The sequence below is a fragment of the Oncorhynchus kisutch genome, linkage group LG4 (genome assembly GCF_002021735.2).
Source record: "Oncorhynchus kisutch isolate 150728-3 linkage group LG4, Okis_V2, whole genome shotgun sequence".
Classification (NCBI taxonomy): Eukaryota; Metazoa; Chordata; class Actinopteri; order Salmoniformes; family Salmonidae; genus Oncorhynchus; species Oncorhynchus kisutch.
Genome location: NC_034177.2, coordinates 44397145 through 44419047, shown reverse-complemented (window position 1 = coordinate 44419047; position 21903 = coordinate 44397145). Strand labels below are relative to the sequence as shown.

General features: G+C 42.8%; 2 protein-coding genes across 12 annotated transcripts in view; one reads left to right on the top strand and one right to left on the bottom strand.

The window, feature by feature from the left end:
* The window catches only part of LOC109889580 (aryl hydrocarbon receptor nuclear translocator-like protein 1), a 28237-nt gene extending 26364 nt beyond the window's left edge, over positions 1 to 1873 (top strand). For all 5 annotated transcript variants that reach the window (XM_020481120.2, XM_031823029.1, XM_031823027.1 and 2 more), the window contains one exon: positions 83 to 1873. In XM_020481120.2, coding sequence (XP_020336709.1) covers positions 83 to 222 — 140 coding nt within the window. In that variant the 3' untranslated portion in view covers positions 223 to 1873. The remainder of the gene's footprint in view (positions 1 to 82) is intronic.
* LOC109889582 (BTB/POZ domain-containing protein 10) lies at positions 1095 to 21674 on the bottom strand. Of its 7 annotated transcripts, none has more exons than XM_020481128.2 (10): positions 21448 to 21631; positions 20609 to 20678; positions 19885 to 20021; positions 9797 to 10005; positions 9045 to 9354; positions 8844 to 8946; positions 4521 to 4641; positions 2620 to 2817; positions 2148 to 2258; positions 1096 to 1785 (listed from the first exon to the last, which is right to left on the bottom strand). In XM_020481128.2, exons 3-10 carry the CDS (start codon positions 20013 to 20015, stop codon positions 1466 to 1468), a joined length of 1503 nt encoding a protein of 500 aa, XP_020336717.1. In that variant the 5' UTR covers positions 20016 to 20021; positions 20609 to 20678; positions 21448 to 21631; the 3' UTR covers positions 1096 to 1465. The 7 variants fall into 7 exon arrangements, with proteins under 7 accessions (XP_020336713.1, XP_031678893.1, XP_020336717.1 ...); XM_031823032.1 differs by lacking the exon at positions 21448 to 21631 and adding an exon at positions 20865 to 20971; XM_020481124.2 differs by lacking the exons at positions 20609 to 20678; positions 21448 to 21631 and adding an exon at positions 20865 to 21017 and having other exon boundaries at positions 1095 to 1785.
* Between the last annotated feature and the right edge of the window lie 229 nt (positions 21675 to 21903).

Here is a 21903-nt window from a genome sequence, read left to right as displayed (position 1 = left end):
ACTGTATCCTGCCCATTTCAACCAAAACCGTATCAAAAACCAGTGTGACTGACTACAGCATTTTCCTTCAACACCCCTCCAGGTGACAACTCGCACCTCAGCATTGACGAACCAGGCTCCAGTAATGACGAGGCAGCCATGGCTGTGATCATGAGTCTCCTGGAGGCTGATGCAGGCCTCGGTGGCCCTGTAGACTTCAGTGACTTACCCTGGCCCTTGTGAGGACAGCCCCAGCAGGGCTGTTGGAATCCTTGGCCTAAGGCCCAGAGAACCCTGAATTGACCATGCAGTCATATCAACAGGAACCATGCTACTGTAGGACTCATTGGAGCCAAGAGTGGGACAGGACCCCTTAGTGTACCTGTGTCTGCTGATTGGCACTCTTCCATTGACATTCCCCACAGGATGATTCAGTTAGCATTTTCAATGTATATTTTCCTGCATTATTCTACCAGGAATGTCTAGTGTTTTGATGCTTTTACACTACAATGGTTGGATATCCCCATTGACAAATGTAATGAATACATGGTATCAGCAGTAAAATATTTTTTAAATTGAAGTTTGATCTTAACAGATGCGTGTTAATGAATAAGTAGTATCCATATTTAAAATGTTCTTGATGAATTGCAGGTTATTACATATAATGGAAGCAATTTTCACATTTGCTCCATTGACCCTATTGGTGCAGTGCTGGGATATTTTTATCATGTGGCAGAAAATGTCAGCTGGAGACACCCAACTAAGCTGGCGACAATATACAACAGGTATAACCAGTTAAGATACCGGAGGTTCGTATCCAGGAAATCTGAGTTGCCCATCCATATACCCGGGCCTCATTGCTAAATTATGGAATTCCACTGAGCCTTTTTGGAAAAGTTAGTTCAGCTTAATGCTCATGCAGTACTGGTCCCTTCAGACACAGTAAGCGGTTGCCACACTTAGCAGCTGATGACAGCCGGCTGACAAGGTGCCAATATGTTAGGCTTGCTCTCCAACTGAAACAGATTCAATGTTGCACCATTGACTGAGTAGTAGCTAATGAACAACATGTAAGCTTAGGTCCTTTCCAGCACAAGCAAACATACTCAAGTGGAGTCATTAAATAAAAATCTTTATTGAGGCCAAAGCATCAGTGAGGCTCCCCAGGTGCTCTGGTGGTAGACTGTAGTAACAGTCTCACCCACACCAACAGGCAGAGCAAGCAGAAGTGGATAAAATCAAACCCTTTAGGAACTACAGTACTGTAACTGTACACAGCAGCACCACCACACCCACAGACAAGTTTGTGATTCAAATATTCTTGATTTAAAAAAAAAAAATCTCCTTTGGTCAGTTAACAGTACAAGGAGGCAATTGTTTACTGTGTGCTTTGCTACTCCTTCCCAGGCTGTTGACAATGTATACCAGTTTTTTTTTGTTGCCTTAAGGCTGCACAAGAGTTGCAACGGCAATTTGGTTTCTGCTGTCAAACTCGCTCGTCACTACAGTGCTCTGAGGGGGCGTCTGGGTCTGGCTCGTAGTGGTAGCTTGGCTGAGGCTGGATGTCCAGTTCGTCCACCTGAGGGCCAGGGTGCATGTTGACCAGCTGGTCCTGGGGAATGTCCGCAGCGGCAGCTGCTAGGTTTGTGATGGACTTGCTCTTCACACACTGGAAGTCAACATGGCGGCTCTTGCCCTCCTCCTTCTCCCAAGACATGCGGATGAAGGGCCGCTGCACATAGTTGTAGATGACCTCTGGCCGGCCGCCGGGACGCTTCTTCACCTTCTCCTTGTAGGTGGGGTAACCTGGGAGGGTAAAAAGAGACAGTGACGTATGTTCTGTTCAAACACTTTGTCGAATTACCTTCTATTAAATACATGTATTATATTTATACATCAACTGTAGTCTAATTTTTTTACCAAATTGAGGTAACCCTTTAGGTGATATTGAGTTGCTCTTATACCTGTATAACAGTTACTACTCTTCTAGTAACATTGACACATGCTGTAATGTAGCAATAAGATAAGGATTGCATAATAGTGAGCGATTCTGGTAATTACAGGATTACTATGCAGGTTTAAGAACTTAGTGTTATCAAATTGTAAAGACATGAAAGCAAACTTCTTGATTGACATTTTGTGGAAGGAAATTCAGTGATCCAGCATACCTTCAATTCCAAGTCTGATTTTCTTAAGTCCTCTGTCTTTTAATACTGATTTGGCAACGTCTCGATTCTCTATGTACTTGAAGAATCTGTACAGTTTTGTGCTGTATATAACTGTAAATAAAAATAAGTCATACATATTACAAGAAACTGCACAGGCATTCAGCAATACATAACTATTAGGTGTTGGATTTAAAGGCCTAGTGCACTCATTCTTAATTTCCAGGGTTTGTATCATATAACAGCTGATGAAACTTGTTTCTTTTTGACCATTTTAAGGAAAAACCACTACAGTAAGTAACTTGTCCAGAACTGACGCACTGGGCCTTTAACATTAGGGATACACATCATACCAGCCAAGGGCAATTCTTTACACAAGGATAAACTACTTATGGATGATTGTTAAAATGGCTTGCTTGTACAGTATTCCACATACTATATCAACAGAGCCAGTGAGGCGAATGACCTAACTCACTCTGTGAATACTCCTCTCCCATCTGCGGAGGGTACTCCTCGTCCCAGTCCACCACGTCGTCGTCAGTCAGGACCACCACGTGACACTCCCTCTCTCCGTTCTGGGCGCTGGCGACCATCAGCGGCACCACCATCTCCTCCAAGTAGAACTCAAACTGACGCCTCGCTCCATCGTTGGACAGCTCGTGCATGAGTGCACCTAGAAGATAGGAGTGGGTGGTGTCAGTGGGACAAGGTCATGAAAAGTGCATCATAGTTCTCGCGCTGAAATGTAAAGTGTGTTCGGAAAGTATTCAGACCTTTACCTTTCCCACATTGTTACGTAAAAGCTTTATTTCAAATATGTCCCTCATCCATCTACACACACACGACCCCATACTGAAAAAAGCAAAGTTTATTTTTGTTAATACATTTGCTAAAGAATTGAGGTATTCAGACCCTTTACTCAGTACTTTGTTGCAGCACCTTTGGCAGTGATTACTACCTTGAGTCTTCTTGGGTATGACTACAAGCTTGGCACTCCTGTATTTGGAGAGTTTCTCCTATTCTTCTCTGCAGATCCTATCAAGCTCTGTCAGGTTGGATGGGGAGCGTCACTACACAGCTACTTTCAGGTCTCTCCAGAGATGTTGTCCCGAAGCCACTCCTGCGTTGCTTGGCTGTGTGCTTAGGATCGTTGTCCTGTTGGACGGTGAACCTTCGCCCCAGTCTGAGGTCCTGAGTGCTCTGGAGCAGGTTTTCGTCAAGGATCTACTTTGCTCTGTTCATCTTTCCCTTGGCAAACTCCAAGCGGGCTGTCATGTGCCTTTAACTGATGAGTGGCTTCCTTCTGGCCACTACCAGAAAGGCCTGATCAGTGGAGTACTGCAGACATGGTTGTTCTTCTAGAAGGTTCTCCCATGTCCACACAGGAGCTCTGTCAAAGTGACCATCGGGTTCTTGGTCACCTCCCTGACCAATGCCCTTCTCCCCGGATTGCTAGTTAGCTGGGCGGCCAGCGGTAGGGAGAGTCTTGGTGGTTCCAAACTTCTTCCATTTATGAATGGAGGGCACCGTGTCCTTGAGTACCTTCAATGCGGCATAAATGTTTAGGTACCCTTTCCCAGATCAATCCTGTCTCGGAGCTCTACGGACAATTCCTTCGACCTCATGGCTTGGTTTTTGCTCTGACATGCACTGTCAACTGTGGGACCTTAATATAGACAGTTGTGTGCCATTCCAAATTATGTCCAATCAATTGAATTTACCACAGGTGGACTCCAATCAAGTTGTAGAAACATCAAGGATGATCAATGAAACAGGATGCACCTGAGCTCAATTTTGATTCTCATAGCAAAGTTCTGAATACTTAAGAAAATAAGGTATGTTTATGTAAATAAATTAAAAATATTTGTAATACATTTACAAAAAAATTGAATAACTGTTTTACCTTTGTCATTATGCGGTATTGTGTGTAGATTGATAAATTCTATTAATCCATTTTGGAATGCGGCTGTAAGGTAACATTTAAAAAAAGGGAAGGGCTCCGAATACGTTCCGATTGCACTGTACATGTTCTCACACACACACACTGGCTCACTCGCAGCAAGTCAACAAAACTAGGCACTCATCCACATTTCAAACAATGTCAATCAATGGCTACAGCAGTCAGTGACCCACATTGTGGAAACCTGCGATCATCTGAGTTGCATCAAATCTGTAGGCTAATATTGACCTGGTTTCAGAGCTGTGCATCATATCAACAACCTCACGACACTGAACACAGGCTAAATATTGCAGCTAATACAGAATGATATGGCATGAAATATTACACAGGAATATTCTGCCTAAAATGTAATAACCCATTATCAATGTACAGAAATGAGGGGGAAAGAGGGCATCATACAATATATACACACTCACTGAGGTCTCTACACTTGATGGTGCTGTAGTCAAAGGAGATGCAGAGGTAGTCACATGCTTCTCTCAGCTCAGGAATGGGGATCCCATCAGGACAGCAGATTATCCCAGATTTGTAGTAATCCTGCCATTTAAAAGTCACACAGGAAAAACAAAACAGGCAGCCATTACTGAGGCTGGTCTGCGCACACAGAACAGAGCCTTCCGACAACAGCAAACGTCAGCGACGTCACTCCGCCCCCCCCCCCCCCCCCCCCCCGCAATAGCTATTTACAGCCAGTGAAATATTGACAGAGTTCAAGTATAATGATGAAAATAAAAGGTATCGAGGCAGCAGCAGCGACGCGCAGCTATTCACAAGACAGCGTCGTAAACGGCTGTTAGGTTGCTCTGTGCCCTAAATGCTAATGCTGCCAGCCATGTTTTTTTCTTTCCCTGCTATTATGGTCGGGTCGCCTTTGATAGAAGAGCTCTTCACAATCACAGAACGGATCGGTACTACGAGACATTCAATACTGAAAATCCAAGGTAAGCATTGAAATCAAACACAGAAGTGCTTGCAGCAAACCCGAGTCCTGACTATCTACATTAGCATTTCTCTCCCCCATACAGATGTGAAATTGCTACTCTGGCACGCTAGAACACAGTACTACCTCGGAGGCACACAGAGAGCTGCTCCTGATACTGTAATAAAGCCCAGAAACCTTATGATACACGCAAAAAACAGATGCAATTACCTGGTTGTTCTCCTGCCCTGTGTCTCTGGAGACTTAAGTGGAATACCGGGGCAAACGGACACAAAAATGAAAGCACTAGCATGTTGTACAGTATTAGTAGCTCTGATCCCTGAAAATCTGCTTTACGTAACACTGCACAGATTATCTGCCCAGCATTTCCACACTTCCCCAAAAATACACAGTCGGATGGATAACCGCGGAGATGTTTGTAAAACGAGCTTACTTGTCAACGTATCACTTCACAGTAATTGCATACAAACGCAATACAAGTGTTTGAATAATAAGAAAATGATGCCGCAATAATGTGCTAACAGAAAACAATGTATTGACCCCTATACATATGGCCACTCAAATCTGTGGCCATAACTCCACAACATAATTTAATAAATACATTGAGATACTTCAGGATTTTGGCAATGAGGCCCTTTATCTACTTCCCCAGAGTCAGATGAACTCATGGATAAAATGTGTATGTCTCTGCGTGCAGTTTGAAGGAAATTGATAACTATCACCAGCGGAATAGTTATCTAGCATTAGCGCAATGACTGAAAGTCTATTGGTATTTGCTAGCATGACTTCCAGTGCTGGAAATTGTAGGCAATTAGCAAGACACCCCCAATAAAGGAGTGGTTCTGCAGGTGGTGACCACAGACCACTTCTCAGTTCCTATGCTTCCTGGCTGATGCTTTGGTCACTTTTGAATGCTGGCGGTGCTTTCACTCTAGTGCTAGCATGAGACAGAGTCTACAACCCACACAAGTGGCTCAGGTAGTGCAGCTCATCCAGGATGGCACATCAATGCGAGCTGTGGCAAGAAGGTTTGCTGTGTCTATCAGCGTAGTGTCCAGAGCATGGAGGCGCTACCAGGAGACAAGCCAGTACATCAGGAGACGTGGAGGAGGCCGTAGGAGGGCAACAACCCAGCAGCAGGACCGCTACCTCCGCCTTTGTGCAAGGAGGAGCACTGCCAGAGCCCTGCAAAATGACCTTCAGCAGGCCACAAATGTGCATGTGTCTGCTCAAACAGTCAGAAACAGACTCCATGAGGGTGGTATGAGGGCCCGACGTCCACAGGTGGGGGTTGTGCTTACAGCCCAACACCGTGCAGGACGTTTGGCATTTGCCAGAGCAAATTCGCCACTAGCGCCCTGTGCTCTTCACAGATGAAAGCAGGTTCACACTGAGCACATGTGACAGTCTGGAGACGCCGTGGAGAACGTTCTGCTGCCTGCAACATCCTCCAGCAGGACCGGTTTGGCGGTGATGGTGTGGGGTGGCATTTCTTTGGGGGGGGCCGCACAGCCCTCCATGTGCTCGCCAGAGGTAGCCTGACTGCCATTAGGTACCGAGATGAGATCCTCAGACCCCTTGTGAGACCATATGCTGGTGCGGTTGGCCCTGGGTTCCTCCTAATGCAAGACAATGCTAGACCTCATGTGGCTGGAGTGTGTCAGCAGTTCCTGCAAGAGAAAAGGCATTGATGCTATGGACTGGCCCGCCCGTTCCCCAAACCTGAATCCAATTGAGCACATCTGGGACATCATGTCTCGCTCCATCCACCAACGCCACGTTGCACCAGACTGTCCAGGAGTTGGCGGATGCTTTAGTCCAGGTCTGGGAGGAGATCCCTCAGGAGACCATCCGCCACCTCGCCAGGAGCATGCCCAGGCGTTGTGGGGATGTCATACAGGCACGTGGAGGCCACACACACACTACTGAGCCTCATTTTGACTTGTTTTAAGACTCAGCCTGTAGTTGGATCAGCCTGTAGTGTGGTTTTCCACTTTAATTTTGAGTGTGACTCCAAATCCAGACCTCCATGGGTTGATAAATTAGATTTCCATTGATAATTTTTGTGTGATTTTGTTGTCAGCACATTCAACTATGTAAAGAAAAAAGTATTTAATAATATTTAATTCATTCAGATCTAGGATGTTATTTTAGTGTTCCCTTTATTTTTTTGAGCAGTAATATATATATATATATACACACACCTTCAGACAGGACTGGTAAAAAGTGCTCTTCACGGACGAGTCGTGGTTTTGTCTCACCATGGTTGACGGTCGAATTCGCGTTTATCGTAGAAGAAATTAGCGTTACACCGAGGCCTGTACTCTGGAGCGGGATCGATTTCGAGGTGGAGGGTCCGTCATGGTCTGGGGCGGTGTATCACAGCATCAACGGACTGAGCCCGTTGTCATTGCAGGCAATCTCAACGCTGTGCATTACAGAGAAGACATCCTCCTCCCTTCCTGCAGGCTCATCCTGACATGACCCTCCAGCATGACAATGCCACCAGCCATACTGCTCGTTCTGTTTGTGATTTCCTGCAAGACAGGAATGTCAGTGTCCTGCCATGGCCAGTGAGGAGACCGGATCTCAATCCCAGTGAGCACGTCTGGGACCTGTTGGATCGGAGGGTGAGGGCTAGGGCACTGACATTGACAACACTGACATTCCATCCACCAGAAATGTCCAGGAACTTGCAGGTGCCTTGGTGGAAGAGTGGGGTAACATCTCACAGCAAGAACTGGCAAATCTGGTGCAGTCCATGAGGAGGAGATGCACTGCAGTACTTAGAATCTGGTGTAGCCACCAGCTGCATTGACTTACTTTGACTTACCCCAAATCTGTGTTTGGCAGATGGCAGGAGAACACTACCTGCCCCAATGCATAGTGCCAACTGTAAAGTTCGGTGGAGAAGGAATAATAGTCTGGGACTATTTTGTATGGGTCAGGCTAGGCCCCTTAGTTGCAGTGAAGGGAAATCTTAACGCTATAGCATACAAGTACATTCTAGACGATTCTGTGCTTCCAACTTTGTGGCAACGGTTTGAGGAAGGCCCTTTCTTCTTTCAGCATGACAATGTCCCGTGCACAAAGCGAGGTCCATAGAGAAATGGCTTGTCGAGATTAGTGTGGAAGAACTTGACTCGCCTGCACAGAGCCCTGACCTCAACCCCATCGAACACCTTTGGGATTAATTGGAATACTGACTGCAAACGAGGCCTAATCACTCAACATCACTAATACTCTTGTGGCTGATTGGAAGCAAGTCCCTGCAGCAATGTTCCAACATCTAATGGAAAGCCTTCCCAGAAGAGTGGAGGCTATTATAGCAGCAAAGGAGGGACCAACCCCATAGTAATACCCATGATTTTGAAATGTTCAACAAGCAGGTGTCCACATTCGTTTGGTCATGTAGTGTACCTCTTAACATCCTTCATACTGGACACAGAGACGTAAATATGGTATCCACGAGTTCAACTGACTATGGGGAAGTAGATAAAGGGCATCATCATCAAAATCCCAAAGTATCCCTTTATTTTGGTGCAATAATCAAGGTCTTTGTTTTAGAAAGATGGTGTTCTGACCTGAATGCCTATTCTTCTTCCTAATAAAATAAATAGGGGATGGATATAGAATCTGTGAGAGAATGCCTTTCCCATTCCAGTCATGAAGATTAATGACGCAGCAGCGTAATCCTTCACTTCGTCAATACCAACCTGTCTCTGGGTACATTAGGTGAAAAACAATGACATTATCAAACCTGAATGAGATCTTATTATAAAGCCAGTGAGTGTCTTACCAGGATGGCTCTAAAAACCGTTGAGCTGATTCCATCTGCCACCTCAAACTCTCCTTTGTCATTGGGCCTAGTGAAATTGTATTCTCTCCCGGATCCAAACATTCTATGAGAGAAGAAAACATTTGGATTGAAATTCATTTGTTTTAATATCCCTTTTAGATGTCCCTTTAATTTGTGGTGATACAATAGTATGCTTTATACCTTCCCAGCATGGTGTTAGGCTGGGCGGTGAAGATGGCTGGGTCCACCAGGAAGCGGGTGTTGTCCACTATCAGAGTGACCCTCTCGGCGGTCCGTAATGTGCGCGTCCCCTCCTTTGCGTTCTCATAGACGTAGAGGTGGTCACAGGGACCATGCACGTGTCCATGGCCCAGACTCTTACAGTGGGTCTCAGTACTGAAAAGGCTGCTCCTGCTCGCTACGATGCAGCTGGGCCCCACGGAGATTAAGGCCCTGGGGGGCCGAGGACTCGACGACCTGGAGGAAGAACCACCCTCGCACCGCTCACGATCTGGGAGACACAGACAGGCAGAGTACCGTAATTAAAAAGGTGCCAACACTGCTGTGTCATCACACTGGATGAAAAGGGACATTGTTAACGCTGGTCAAGTAATTGAAAGCTTTTGCAAGAGTCAAAATGCTTTCCTTTCAAGACTACTATTCAACTCTTAATGTAGCAATGTAAACATTCAGTTTAGTTATTGGCTTAATTCCCTGAGTGGGTACAGACAGTGGGAGTAGTATGACTACCTGGCTCCGCCTCCGGGTGAGGCTTTAAGGCGATTTCAACACGATGAAACCACATTTCTGAGAGCTCTGATTCAGTCACTGCTTTTATGTAGTTAGAAAAGGGACTCAATCTCACAGCTGTACCGGAGGCATGAGAAAGCCTTGTTATGCCAGAGTTGCATCAAGCACCCTGTGTGGTCTCAAAGCAGTAATGGAGTACTCACCGCTGTTGTGCTGTCGGGTGGGCGAGGTGACGTTCCTGATGCAAGGGGTCAGCTGACCCTCGCCCCTCTCGTGGGAGGAGTCTCGGGAGCGGTCGCTAGACCTCCGGCGATCACTGTCCCTGCAGCGTTCGAGGCCTCCACTGGCGCCATGCAGGTTCATGTTGACCAGGTCGGCCTCTAGTTGAGGGACTGGGACGCGGGGCTGGGCACTGAGAGGAGCACACCACACACATCCACAGTCAGACACACACGAGCACAGAGGGGGAAAAGGAGTCTTTTGTATGCTTCTCTGCAGAGAAGTGGGTAAAAGCCTGCAGTAAACTCATATGAACCCTCTGAGAGAAAAAAATTGCAGCGCCGACTGCTGTAGAAAGATGGCCAATACAACACTACTGCTTGCAGCCCTATACTTTGAGAAACCCATTAGGGAGTGAAAGAACACATAAATAGGACTATTACTCCTCTTGTAGTGGCATTGGTAAAATATGAAATATTACACTGATGGAGCATGAAGTTACAAACGCACCTTGAAATCATAAAAAAAAAAAAACTTCCACAGGATAATAGCACTATTATCCATCGCAAAAGAGCCCATCTGTAGGGAAACTGGTCATCCCATTGAGACAGGCAGAGAAGCCGAATGCATCCACGAGAGCTGTTATGTTATCTGCGGCAGCCACTTTACCTCTGAAAGCTCTCACACTGTCTGGTCTGTCTAGTCTGACTAACGTGCCATGCAGCAGGTCTCCCTAATAAAGAGCGCGTCCCTCCCGAGGGAAGTGATGATCAAATATGATGAGGCTAAAGTGAATGGACTGGAGAGAGCAGCACAAAAGAGGAACTCAAAGACGGGAGAGCTCTAGAGAAGCTGCCTTTATAGCCCCTCAAATGGACGACATCCATCCACCTTCTAGCTCCTGATAGAAATATTCAACCCAGTCAACCGTTAACAATGTCTAACTGAGGCGCCACCTCCACTGATGAAGTCCCAGAGAGTGAGAGAGATGGCTCACTGACTGAGTAGGAAAAAAGTCATTCCACTACATGTGGACAACTTCATTTCAGCAGACATGTCATAAATAAATATAAATTTAAAGGATGTGTAAAGATTGGGCTGATTGTAATATGAAATATCTTATTCAGTGTTTACACTTATTGAAACAAATAATTGTCTACATTTTGACAGCAACTGAATGGATGCTAATGACTGGTCCAGAAACAGGAAGATCTAATCATATTGTATGCAGGTCAGGGACCGCCAGGCCTGCCCTACAGTATGTGGGTCCTCTGATCTTTGTGCAGCTCGTCCTCGTTACTGCACCTGCATTGAATTCTGTACTGCTATGAGACCGTCAGCCATGTAAATAAAAAACAACAATGACAGGACTAAATGTCCTGTGTGTCCTCACATGACTTGTGAACTTCATAAAAGCCTTTTTCAATAGGTTTTATCGAAAGACAGTTCTTGACATGGAGCAAACAATTGCTCTACAGGCTCATGAGTTTCTCTCAAAAAGAGAAACTCTTCAATAGAGTAATGATACTCATCAGGTTGGGGAATGTGATTAAGAGCTTGAATGTAGAATCAGCACTAGTTATGGAGTGATGCCCCCATTGCACTCAGCAGAAATTCAGGTGTGGAAACAGCAGTATCAATCCCTCTTTCTATTCTACAATATTTTGGTTCCTTTAGCATAACTGCAATTCGGAATATAAAGTAGAATGTCAAAACAGGAAAAGTTTGGTGACCAGATTTTTTTATTTTTAAATATAACAAATCTCCAGTGCATGAATAAGGCAAATCTGGCAGGATTAACAAACAAAGGGTCAGCGAAAGCGATAGAGCTCATCTCATCTTTCATGCAGGCAGAAATGCAAAGCTATATCCATCCACATATCAACTCAATGGCTGCCGCTATTACCTCACATAACCTCTTGGAAAAGGCATTGATTTCCACGAAATTATCAAATGCAAATTGCGATGTTTACTGTTAAGTTTAGTCATTTTAAGACTATTACTATGATTGTGAGAATGGAGGCAAAGCATAGATGAACTGGTGTTATAAATAAGCGTCTGCAGCATTGAGTCCCGTTCCTTAAAGAAAAGGGTCCCATCAATAATTTAGAGCACTGCTGACACTTTCCCTGTGATATTAAAACAGAGAGAATGCACGCTAGTGTCGGGAGTTTAACCCTCCACAAAAGGTAAACCCTATTATGCGTTCTGATCGGCAAACCCAATGAAAGGACACACTTCATTTTAACAAGACCCGTAGTCTTGGTTCTTTTCCTCTTGCCATTCATAAGAATGCGTGGGAAAGCCACAAAAAGCCGACCGTTGAAATAAATATTTACAAAAACATAGGTAATCAACATATGCTATAATAAATGCAATGGATAGGATGCTTCGCAGACCTACCCGTTTGTATCGCACGGCAAATTAAAGACAAAGCAGCACGGGATGAGCTGAGGAATGAAAGCACAAAGGACTTGGGCTCCTCCGAACAATGCAGCCTTGCCAGCCGGTTTAGCATCCTTGGGCATTACTTTCGAACTTCAGCATTATTTCGTAGACTGTTCGACTTGCTAGCTGTAAAATTATCTTTCTAAAGCCTCGATCGCCCCAATTGGAACAAAAAAATAGAAAAAGAGCGAGGACCAGTCATTCAGTTCAGACAGGGAGACCCGTAGAAATGAATGGCTGTGCGCTTTTTTTCCACGACACTGAATCAGACTCACAGAGCAGCCCTTCTGACGTAGTGCGACCTCCCAGTCTACTGTCCTGATATCGCCTGACTCGACAGGGGAAGACTATAAGGACACAGTTGACGCTTAAACCCACTAGCAAAAACCTAAAAACGGACCCTTACCTTAACCTCATTGTGATGAATTCTAAAATGAAATATCGGTTTGGGCGTAAGGCGTGTCCTTATATAGCCTTTTCCGACTCGACACGATTGTCTTCAGCAGAATTGCTTGGTTGATGAAATAAAATAGCTGATTTGCGAATGATGAACATGACAGCACCAATTGACTTAGGTTTTACTTGGCTGTAGATTACAATGCCAATATGTGCTAAAAATGTTTTTTTTGTTGATATTAATCAAATAAAACATTTTTAGCTAGAGATTCATATAAATGATTGATTCCCCAGATAAGGGCTTTGGTTGAGAATCACAGGAGTGAGAAGTCCACCCAGAGGTAGGATTACAACTACAGCAACCTGGTCTCAGAGAATTTTGTATGATTCTGTGCGTAAATACAGGAAACTCAATTTATTCTGAACAAAAATATTTAAAAAAAAACACAAGTGTTGGTCCCATATTTCATGAGTTGAAATGTAAAAATCCCAGAAATGTTCCATATGCACTAAAAACTTCACAAATGTATTCTACAAATTCGTTTACATCCCTGTTAGTGACCATTTCTCCTTTGCCAAAATAATCCACCCAACTGACAGATGTGGCATATTAAGACTAATTAAACAGCATGATCATTACACAGGTGCACCTTGTCCTGGTGTAAAAAAAAAGGCCACAAAAAATGTGTAGTTTTGTCACATAATGCCATAGATGTCTCAAGTTGAGGGAGTGTGCAATTGGCATGCTGACTGCAGCAATGTCCACCAGAGCTGTTGCCAGATAATTTAATGTTAATTTCTCTACCAGAAGCTGTCTCCAAGATCTTTTAGAGAATTTGTCAGTACATCCAACCGGCCTCACAACTGCAGACCACATGTAACCACGCCAGCCCCGGACCGCCACATCTGGCTTCTTCACCTGTGCGATTGTCAGAGACCAGCCCCCCGGACAGCTGATGAAACTGAGTATTTCTGTCTGTAATAAAGACCTTTTGTGGGAGAAAACATTCTGATTGGCTGGGCCTGGCTCCCCAGTGGGTGGGCCTATGCCCCCCCATGCCTGCGCCCCTGCCCAGTCATGTGAAATCCATAGATTAGTGCATAATTCATTTATTTCAATTGACTGATTTCCTTGTATGAACTGTAAACTCGGTAAAATCATTGAAATTATAGTTTTAATATTTTTGTTCAGTATAGTATTCGTTACATTTCATATGGTATGTATTGATTTGTGGATATCCATCACCCATTTCATATGATGTTACAAATCACAATTTGTATGATATGTTTAGAATTTGCAAAAAACATGTTACGAATTCTAGCTGGGTGGCTAACGCTAATTAGTATTGGCTCGCAAAACTACCTCCAACTGTGGGTTTCCTTTGAACATGATAATTTGGATAGCCATGCTAGCGTCACCCCCATGTGTGGGCTAGCAAGCAGGCTAAATAGTGAGGTAACGGCCAATCCAGTAGGGGATAGAAAATAGTGAGTTTCGATTAGTCAATAGACTTGCGGTATAAATTCAGCTTCTTCGTCACCCAATGGTCCCCCGACCACTTCGCTTCCCTCCATTGAAAATGAAGGGCTTTCAAAATGTAATCTCCACTTGTCATCGTCTATGGAAAACCACTAACTTCCTTCATACTGGACGCAGAGACAAAAATAGTATCCACAAGTTAATCTGACTCTGGGGGAGGTAGACAATGGGCTTCCTTGCCAAAAGCCTGAACGACCACTTTAAGGAAGTATATGACATGATTAACAGTCCACAATATGCATCTGAGCGTGTCAAAAAGACATAGGCTATCTGATGGACCAGAATAGCCACACCCTAAAAATCCTGATCCTGGTCTACTAGACTAGACAACATAGTAAAAGAAAATCCAGGATACCCAAATTAGTATGATATGTTACGTTTGGTATGGTTACGTAAGACAGGTGGTTACTTGGGTGGGCGTATAACGCAAACTTCTAGCTGCGAGTTCGAATACTTACTACTTTTTAGCTACTATGCATTTCTGCTAACCCTTCCCCTAAACATTAACCTTTTTTTTAAAGCTAACCCTTAAACCTAACTCCTAAATGTAACTAATCACTAATCTCAAACACTAACACTTAGCTAGTGTTAGCACAAATTTTATACATAATTTGTTTATTCATTTTATGTGTCTACAGATGATCCAAACAGAGCAGTATCTTCTTAACCATACAATATAAGTTTTCACAAATTAAAAAAAGAGTGTTTGACACATTGGAGTGAAAAAGCTGTGGCACGTCAACTACCCATTTACTCAAAGAACAGTGTAGATGTAGATTTTGGTAACAGAATGACGGTAAAATCTTCCTCAGTTTGTGACCACGTTTTCCAAAAACTCTTAAATAGCTACTCCAAATTAACATTCAAAGATGTCTGAAGAATGGGGTGTCAGCTATTATAGGACACCTTGAGCTGTGCTTTGTGACTACTATTAATTCCCATTTTAGCCAATTCAGTTGCATTCATTCTGTTACCGAGTTGGTAACAGAATGACGCATTTTAAAATCCCCTATTGTGCATCTTTCACTTTCAAGACGATTCGATACGCATCTACTTGAGAAACATGGGCTCTGACAATCCAGAAATTAACACATTCATAGATAATTGTAATATTTCCAGATAAATTCCTGAAAATTCCTGAAACAAAACACATGACTTATTTCAAACTGGATTAAATAGATGTGGTTATCAGTAATGGCTTTATGGGATAGCTAGCAACTTGTAAACAATTACCCATTCCTATAAGTGAGAACTATTTTAATAGTAGTGTTAAATAATACACATCGGCTGCTAAGCCAATTATATGAGTGTGGCCTTCCGTTTCAAGTATGATGGTAATGAAGTTCTCTTTATCATAATTTTAGGTGTCGGTTGCTAGCTAAAATGCATTTAGCTAGCTAGCTGCAGTACAAACTAGCTTGACTTGCTAGAAAGTTGGAGAAACAACTAATCAAAACATGTTTTATTATCACCTGAAACAATCGACTCAAATCCTTAGATTACGTATTTTTGCAAAGGAAGAGTAGAGTAGTTGACATATGCAAGAATTTGTTTTTGGAATTAGCCTATTTCACAGCAAAGAAAGAGAAAGCTAGTGAGGAAGGGTGGGGGGGGGGGGGGGGGGGGGGGTGGCACAGCCAGGAATATAGATGAAGTCGGAAGTTTACATACACCTTAGCCAAATACATTTAAACTCCGTTTTACAATTCCTGACATTTAATCCTCGTAAAAATTCCCTGTCTTACGTCAGTTAGAATCACCACTTTATTTTAAGAATGTGAAATGTCAGAATAGAGATTTATTTCAGCTTTAATTTCTTTCATCACATTCCAAGTGGGTCAGAAGTTTACATACACTCAATTAGTATTTGGTAGCATTGCTTTTACATTGTTTAAATTGGGTAAAAATGCTTTGGGTAGCCTTCCACAAGATCCCCACAATAAGTTGGGTGAATTTTGGCCCATTCCTCCTGACAGAGCTGATGTACCCGAGTCAGGTTCTAGGGCCTCCTTGCTCGCACACGCTTTTCCAGATCTGCCCAAAACTTTTCTATGGGATTGAGGTCAGGGCTTTGTGATGGCCACTCCAATACCTTGACTTTGTTGTCCTTAAGCCATTTTGCCACAACTTTGGAAGTATACTTGGGGTCATTGTCCATTTGGAAGACCCATTTGCAACCAAGCTTTAACTTCCTGAATGATGTCTTGAGATGTTACTTCAATATATCCACATAATTTTCCTTCCTCATGTGCCATCTATTTAGTGAAGCGCACCAGCCCCTCCTGCAGCAAAGCAGCAAAGCTTCACGGTTGGGATGGTGTTCTTCGGATTGCAAGTCTCCCCCATTTTCCTCCAAATATAACGATGGTCATTATGGCCAAACAGTTCCATTTTCCTATCATCAGACCAAAGGACATTTCTCCAAAAATGATATTTGATGGCGGTTTTGGGGCAGTGGCTTCTTCCTTGCTGAGCGACCTTTCAGATTATGTCAATTTAGGACTCGTTTTACTGTGGATACAGATACGTTTGTACCGGTTTCCTCCAGCATCTTCACAAGGTCCTTTGCTGTTGTTCTGGGATTGATTTGCACTTTTTGCACCAAAGTACGTTCAACTCTAGGAAACAGAACGCTTCTCCTTCCTGAGCGGTATGACGGCTGTGTGATCCCATGGTGTTCATACTTGCGTACTACTGTTTGTACAGATGAACGTGGTACCTTCAGGCGTTTGGAAATTGCTCCCAAGGATGAACCAGACTTGTTAAGGTCTACAAAAGAAATTCTGAGGTCTTGGCTGATTTCTTTTGATTTTCCCATGATGTCAAGCAAAGAGGCACGAAGTCTGAAGGTAGGTCTTGAAATACATCCACAGGTACACCTCCAATTGACTCAAATGATGTCAATTAAGCCTATCAGAAGCTTCTAAAGCCATGACATATTTTTCTGGAATTTCCCAAGCCATTTAAAGGCACAGTCAACTTAGTGTATGTAAACTTCTGACCCACTGGAATTGTGATAGATTATTTCACTCATAATTCACTGTCTGTAAACAATTGTTGGAAAAATTACTTGTCATGCACAAAGTAGATGTCCTAACAGACTTGCCAAAACAATAGTTTGTTAACAAGAAATTTGTGGAGTAGTTGAAAGACGAGTTAATGGCTCCAACCTAGGTGTACGTAAACTTCCGACTTCAACTGTAGTTGTAGCCACCAGGCAGACAGTCGGAACCGTGCATCGGTAAATCAAAAGCTGTAGGCCTTTAGAAGAAAGAGCAAGCTAGTGAGGAAAGGAGGTAGGAAGGGGGTACAGCCAGGAATAGGAACTGTAGGCAGTGCTGCATCTCGCAATTTTGGGACATGCAATGGCTCGTGAATTCACTAAAAGTAGAGGCTATCAATGAGGAGGCTGAGCTATTCTACACGCAACAGGCCAAAAACTGAACACACCTTTCTTTGAGAAAAGAAAGAGCAGGCAAGCTAGCAAAAGGAGGTGCCGGCATATAGTCGGAACCGTGCACATAGGCTATATCTTGGTCATCCATATCACAATATCTTGTCTTGCAATGCCTAGTAAGTTCACTAAAAGTATATATTAGGCTATCACTGAGTATGGCCAAGCTATTTTACATAGTGCCAGTGAATTGAAGTTGATTATTACCAAATTAGTCAGTTTAATTAGGCCTAAATGTGCAACAAGAAAAATAGGCCTATTGTACCTATAGATTATTTAAAATAAAACCACAGCTGGCTGTTGATGTCCTAGGCAATAGATCTTAAAGCAGGGCATCCCTGCTAAATGTTTTGTAAATGGCAAGTTCACTTTCTGGGCCATAAAAGCATCAAGCGCAGCTACTGTTCAGCACCACAAACCAGAAGGGGGGGGGGGGGGGGGGGTCATTTTTGTTAGGAAGGACGTCTTCCATTGATAACTGAAATAATGACACTTCCTCAATTTTAAAATATTATGGGAGCACCTATACATTTGGCAGCCAAATACTGGCACATCGAATAAAAACCTCCAGGTTTCCAGCATAATTTTTAAATGACCAGGGGGCAGTTTGGAAACTGTGTGAATCGGCATCTGGAATAATGCACATGCTTGGATAATTACTTAACCAACATCTCTAGTAATAATAGTTTCATCCAATAGGGCTATATAACACAGAAAAGAATAGTATTTTCAGCGTAGAGTGCGCCACATGGGATCTGTCAAAGCGGCGCACGGCAGAAATATTCTAGTTCCTACACATCTACATTTCAAACAAAACAAGCCTTTTATAGGCTAAGTTGATAAGCAAATACAATACTTCATGCCAGTCCTCTCTAGAACACAATATTAGTCTTGGTAGGACTGCAATAATGAGGTGGTGTGTACGTATGCACAGCCGTTTCAATGTGTTTTGGTCGTCAAGCAAGAGTCGCCTATGCTTAGCTCAAGTGGGTTTATTTTTTATCCTGAAAAACTCCACAGCCCTTAACGATTACAAGCGTACTCATAACCTGATGCAGTCACCACTATACTTAAATATAGAGAGTGGTACTCAGTAATGTGTTGTATTTGCCCCAAACACTATGTATTCAGGACAAAAAGTGAATTGCTTCGTTACATTCTTTGCAGTATTACTTTAGTGCTTTGTTGCAAACAGGATGCATGTTTTGGAATATTTGTATTCTGTACAGGCTTCCTTTTCACTCTGTCAATTAAGTTAGTATTGTGGAGTAACTGAGCCATCCTCAGTTCTCCCCTATCACAGCTGTTAAAGTGTGTTTTAAAGTCACTATTGGCCTCATAGTGAAATCCCTGAGTGGTTTCCTCCCTCTCCGGAAACAGTTAGGAAGGATGCCTGTATCTTTGTAGTGACTGGGTGTATTGATGCACCATTCAAAGTGGAATTAATAACATCACCATGCGCAAAGGGATATTCAATGTCTGCTTTTTTTCTCTATTTTTACCCAGGCATTGGGTATTTTTACTGAGGCATTGGAGAACCTCCCTGGTCTTTGTGGTTGAATCTGTTTGAAATGCACTGCTCAACTGAGGGACCTTACAGAAAATTGAATGTGTGGTACAGCAATTAGGTTTTCATCCACAAATTATGTTAAACTGGGGTGGCGGGGGAGGCAGTGGTCAGAGCGTTAGGCCAAAGGTTGCTGTATTGAATCCCTGAGCTGACAATGTAAAATCTGTCGTTCTGCCCCTGAACAAGGCAGTTGACCCACTGTTCCCCGGTAAGCCGTCATTTAAACAAGAATTTGTTTTCGTCCTGCCAACATTGTAAATAAAAATAAATTAAATTGAAACACTATTATTGCACACAGAGTGAGTCCTTGCAACTTATGTGACTCAGGACTCAAATATTTAATCCTGAACTTATTTAGGCTTATAACAAAAATGTTGAATACTTATTGACTCAAGACATTTCAGTTTTTCATTTTTAATACATTTGTAAAAGTGTAATCAATTTTAAATTCAGGCTGTAACAACAAAATGTGGAAAAAGTCAAGGGGTGTGAATACTTTCTGAAGGCACTGTATATAAAATAGTACTAGACAGTTGTCTTGAATGCTGAACAGTCAATAACAATCAAGCACATTCAGAAGTCTATCTAAAGTGATGTCCTTGTTCTACAATTCTTTTTGTAAGTAGCAATACAGTACTCTTCCCTAATGAGAGCGGTGTATTACCTTGAGTGTCTGTGAAGATTACTTTCCCAGTTCTCAGTGTCGCTTGAGTTGTCATCTAAATGTGGACATTCAGCCATCACAGGTAAGTAGTTAGAGGTGTCAATAGGGAATATGCCACCATCAGCACTCATGACGTCCTGTTAATAAGAAAACATAAACGTTTGTTGTTCTCTTCACATTAGTTGAAGACATTTAAACATAATTTATATTGGAACGCTAGATATAACATCCAAAATCTTTATTGGCAAACGTAACAAACTTACTCTCTATCTAGCCAAGTTAGACTTGACTAAAAATAACAAGCTTGTGGTAGTATCACCACCAAGCTAGCTAGATGGGCCCATTGTTTGTTAGCTAGCTAGCTAGACGTGGAATAACTTGAGTAGAGGTAGCTAAGTTATTTACCAAATGGGTAACTGAAAACATTGATGTGACATGGCTGGCTAGCTAGCTAGACTGAACCTCTTAGATGTGTCAGCTATTAAGTGCAGGAGCTTGCAGGGATTTGTAGTCTTGCTAGCCCAATATTCGACTAAAGGAAAATAATGTTACTCCTTCGTCCAAGTTACATGTTCTATTTAAATGGCGAATTGGTTCTGGAAGAGGAACAGCCAAATACTCCATCTAAACGTGAATAGATGGACTCGCGGTACGGTCCTGGAAACAGTGATCACTCTTTCATAACACATCAAAATAATTTCACAAATGCAAAATACACACTTACTGTACGATGTTTTAACACAGTTACAGCCGGCAGTATTTTTCAGTGACAACAAGTTTGTGGCGTCTGTCTTCTGTTTATACATAGGTGTAAGAAGACAGCTAATTAAAACAGGTAACGTTAGTACACCCTCGGTCCTTCTGACTGATTTCCGTAAACAAGCGATGTAACATAGAAATATGGCCGTTTGGGAACACTAAACATATAAAAAAAAGTACGTATCAATTTAAACTTAAACAAATATATATATTTTTCTCACCGAGGTCTTTATGCTTCCAAAACAGCACCGAAAGCGCTGCGTGTTAATGTACAGACCGGGCGTCGTGGCGCTTAACGAACCAACCCCCCTACAAGACGCCTTCAACCAATGACTCATGTATATGGAACCACGAGTCATGATCAAGGGCTATAGTCTTGTATGTCTACTTTGATGCTAATTAGAATTTCCTAATCCGAGAGAAAATAAAGCCGAATAAAAATCACCTTGTCTGAGAGAGAGTTATACGGTTATCAAAACGTCACGCCAAGGAAAGCCTACTATAGCTAACGTTACATGAAAAACAAACATACCTTGTTTGAAGTGGTTCTAAAATCCCCAAATGAATGAAAAAAAAACAATTGGAACCATTTCCATGTTTGACCGCTAGGTTGACTCATGCTAGTAAGCAATGAAGACAGTTTAGACTAACATAAACTGCTAGCTCGATATCAAACAGTTTTAACCAGTAAACTTGTAGCTAGCGTTAACGTTAGTTGGCAGGATAAAATTACGCCCACGTTAGTTACATCTCGTTACCTCGCTGCCTGAAGTAGCCCGCTAACTATAGCATGGCGCTCCTTACCTCTTGGGATTCATTGTTGTCTGAGTTTTATCCGAAAGCGAAAGTAAACAAATTCCTAATAAATATTTTTGCTAGATTGTTGACCGACTGATTACAGTAATAGTGACAGCCATGTTCCCCGGACAGCCACTAAAACAGGCCTAAGTGTAATCCCTTGTTTTGACTGTTGAGCAACTAAGGTGATAGATCGCGAGACTATATAACCTCGGCTTGTTCACGAGGGTCGGAATTGCTGCGGGCTGCGCAATCTGCAGTCTAAAAAACCCACCAGGCCCCCAAACAGTTAGGAAATTAAATATTTATATTCATTGTTATATGTGTATATAACGGTTATATATCAATGTTTATGTTCATATAGGCTACTAATTATGATGAGTGAATATGCAGCTACCGTGTACATTGACCCCTGTGAACAACCACTGAGGCGCTAACAGTTATTGCGCTAACATCAGCAAC

What these genes read in the sequence shown, in the direction of transcription:
- LOC109889582 (XM_020481124.2), bottom strand. Translation starts at nt 21,002, where the DNA reads ATGACTCGTGGTTCCATATACATGAGTCATTGGTTGAAGGCGTCTTGT. An exon ending in CGGTTTTTAGAGCCATCCTG is followed by an intron (nt 4,642 to 8,843) that starts GTAAGACACTCA and finishes TTTAAATGGCAG; the next exon opens with GATTACTACAAATCTGGGAT. An exon ending in AATCAGACTTGGAATTGAAG is followed by an intron (nt 1,786 to 2,147) that starts GTATGCTGGATC and finishes TTACCCTCCCAG; the next exon opens with GTTACCCCACCTACAAGGAG.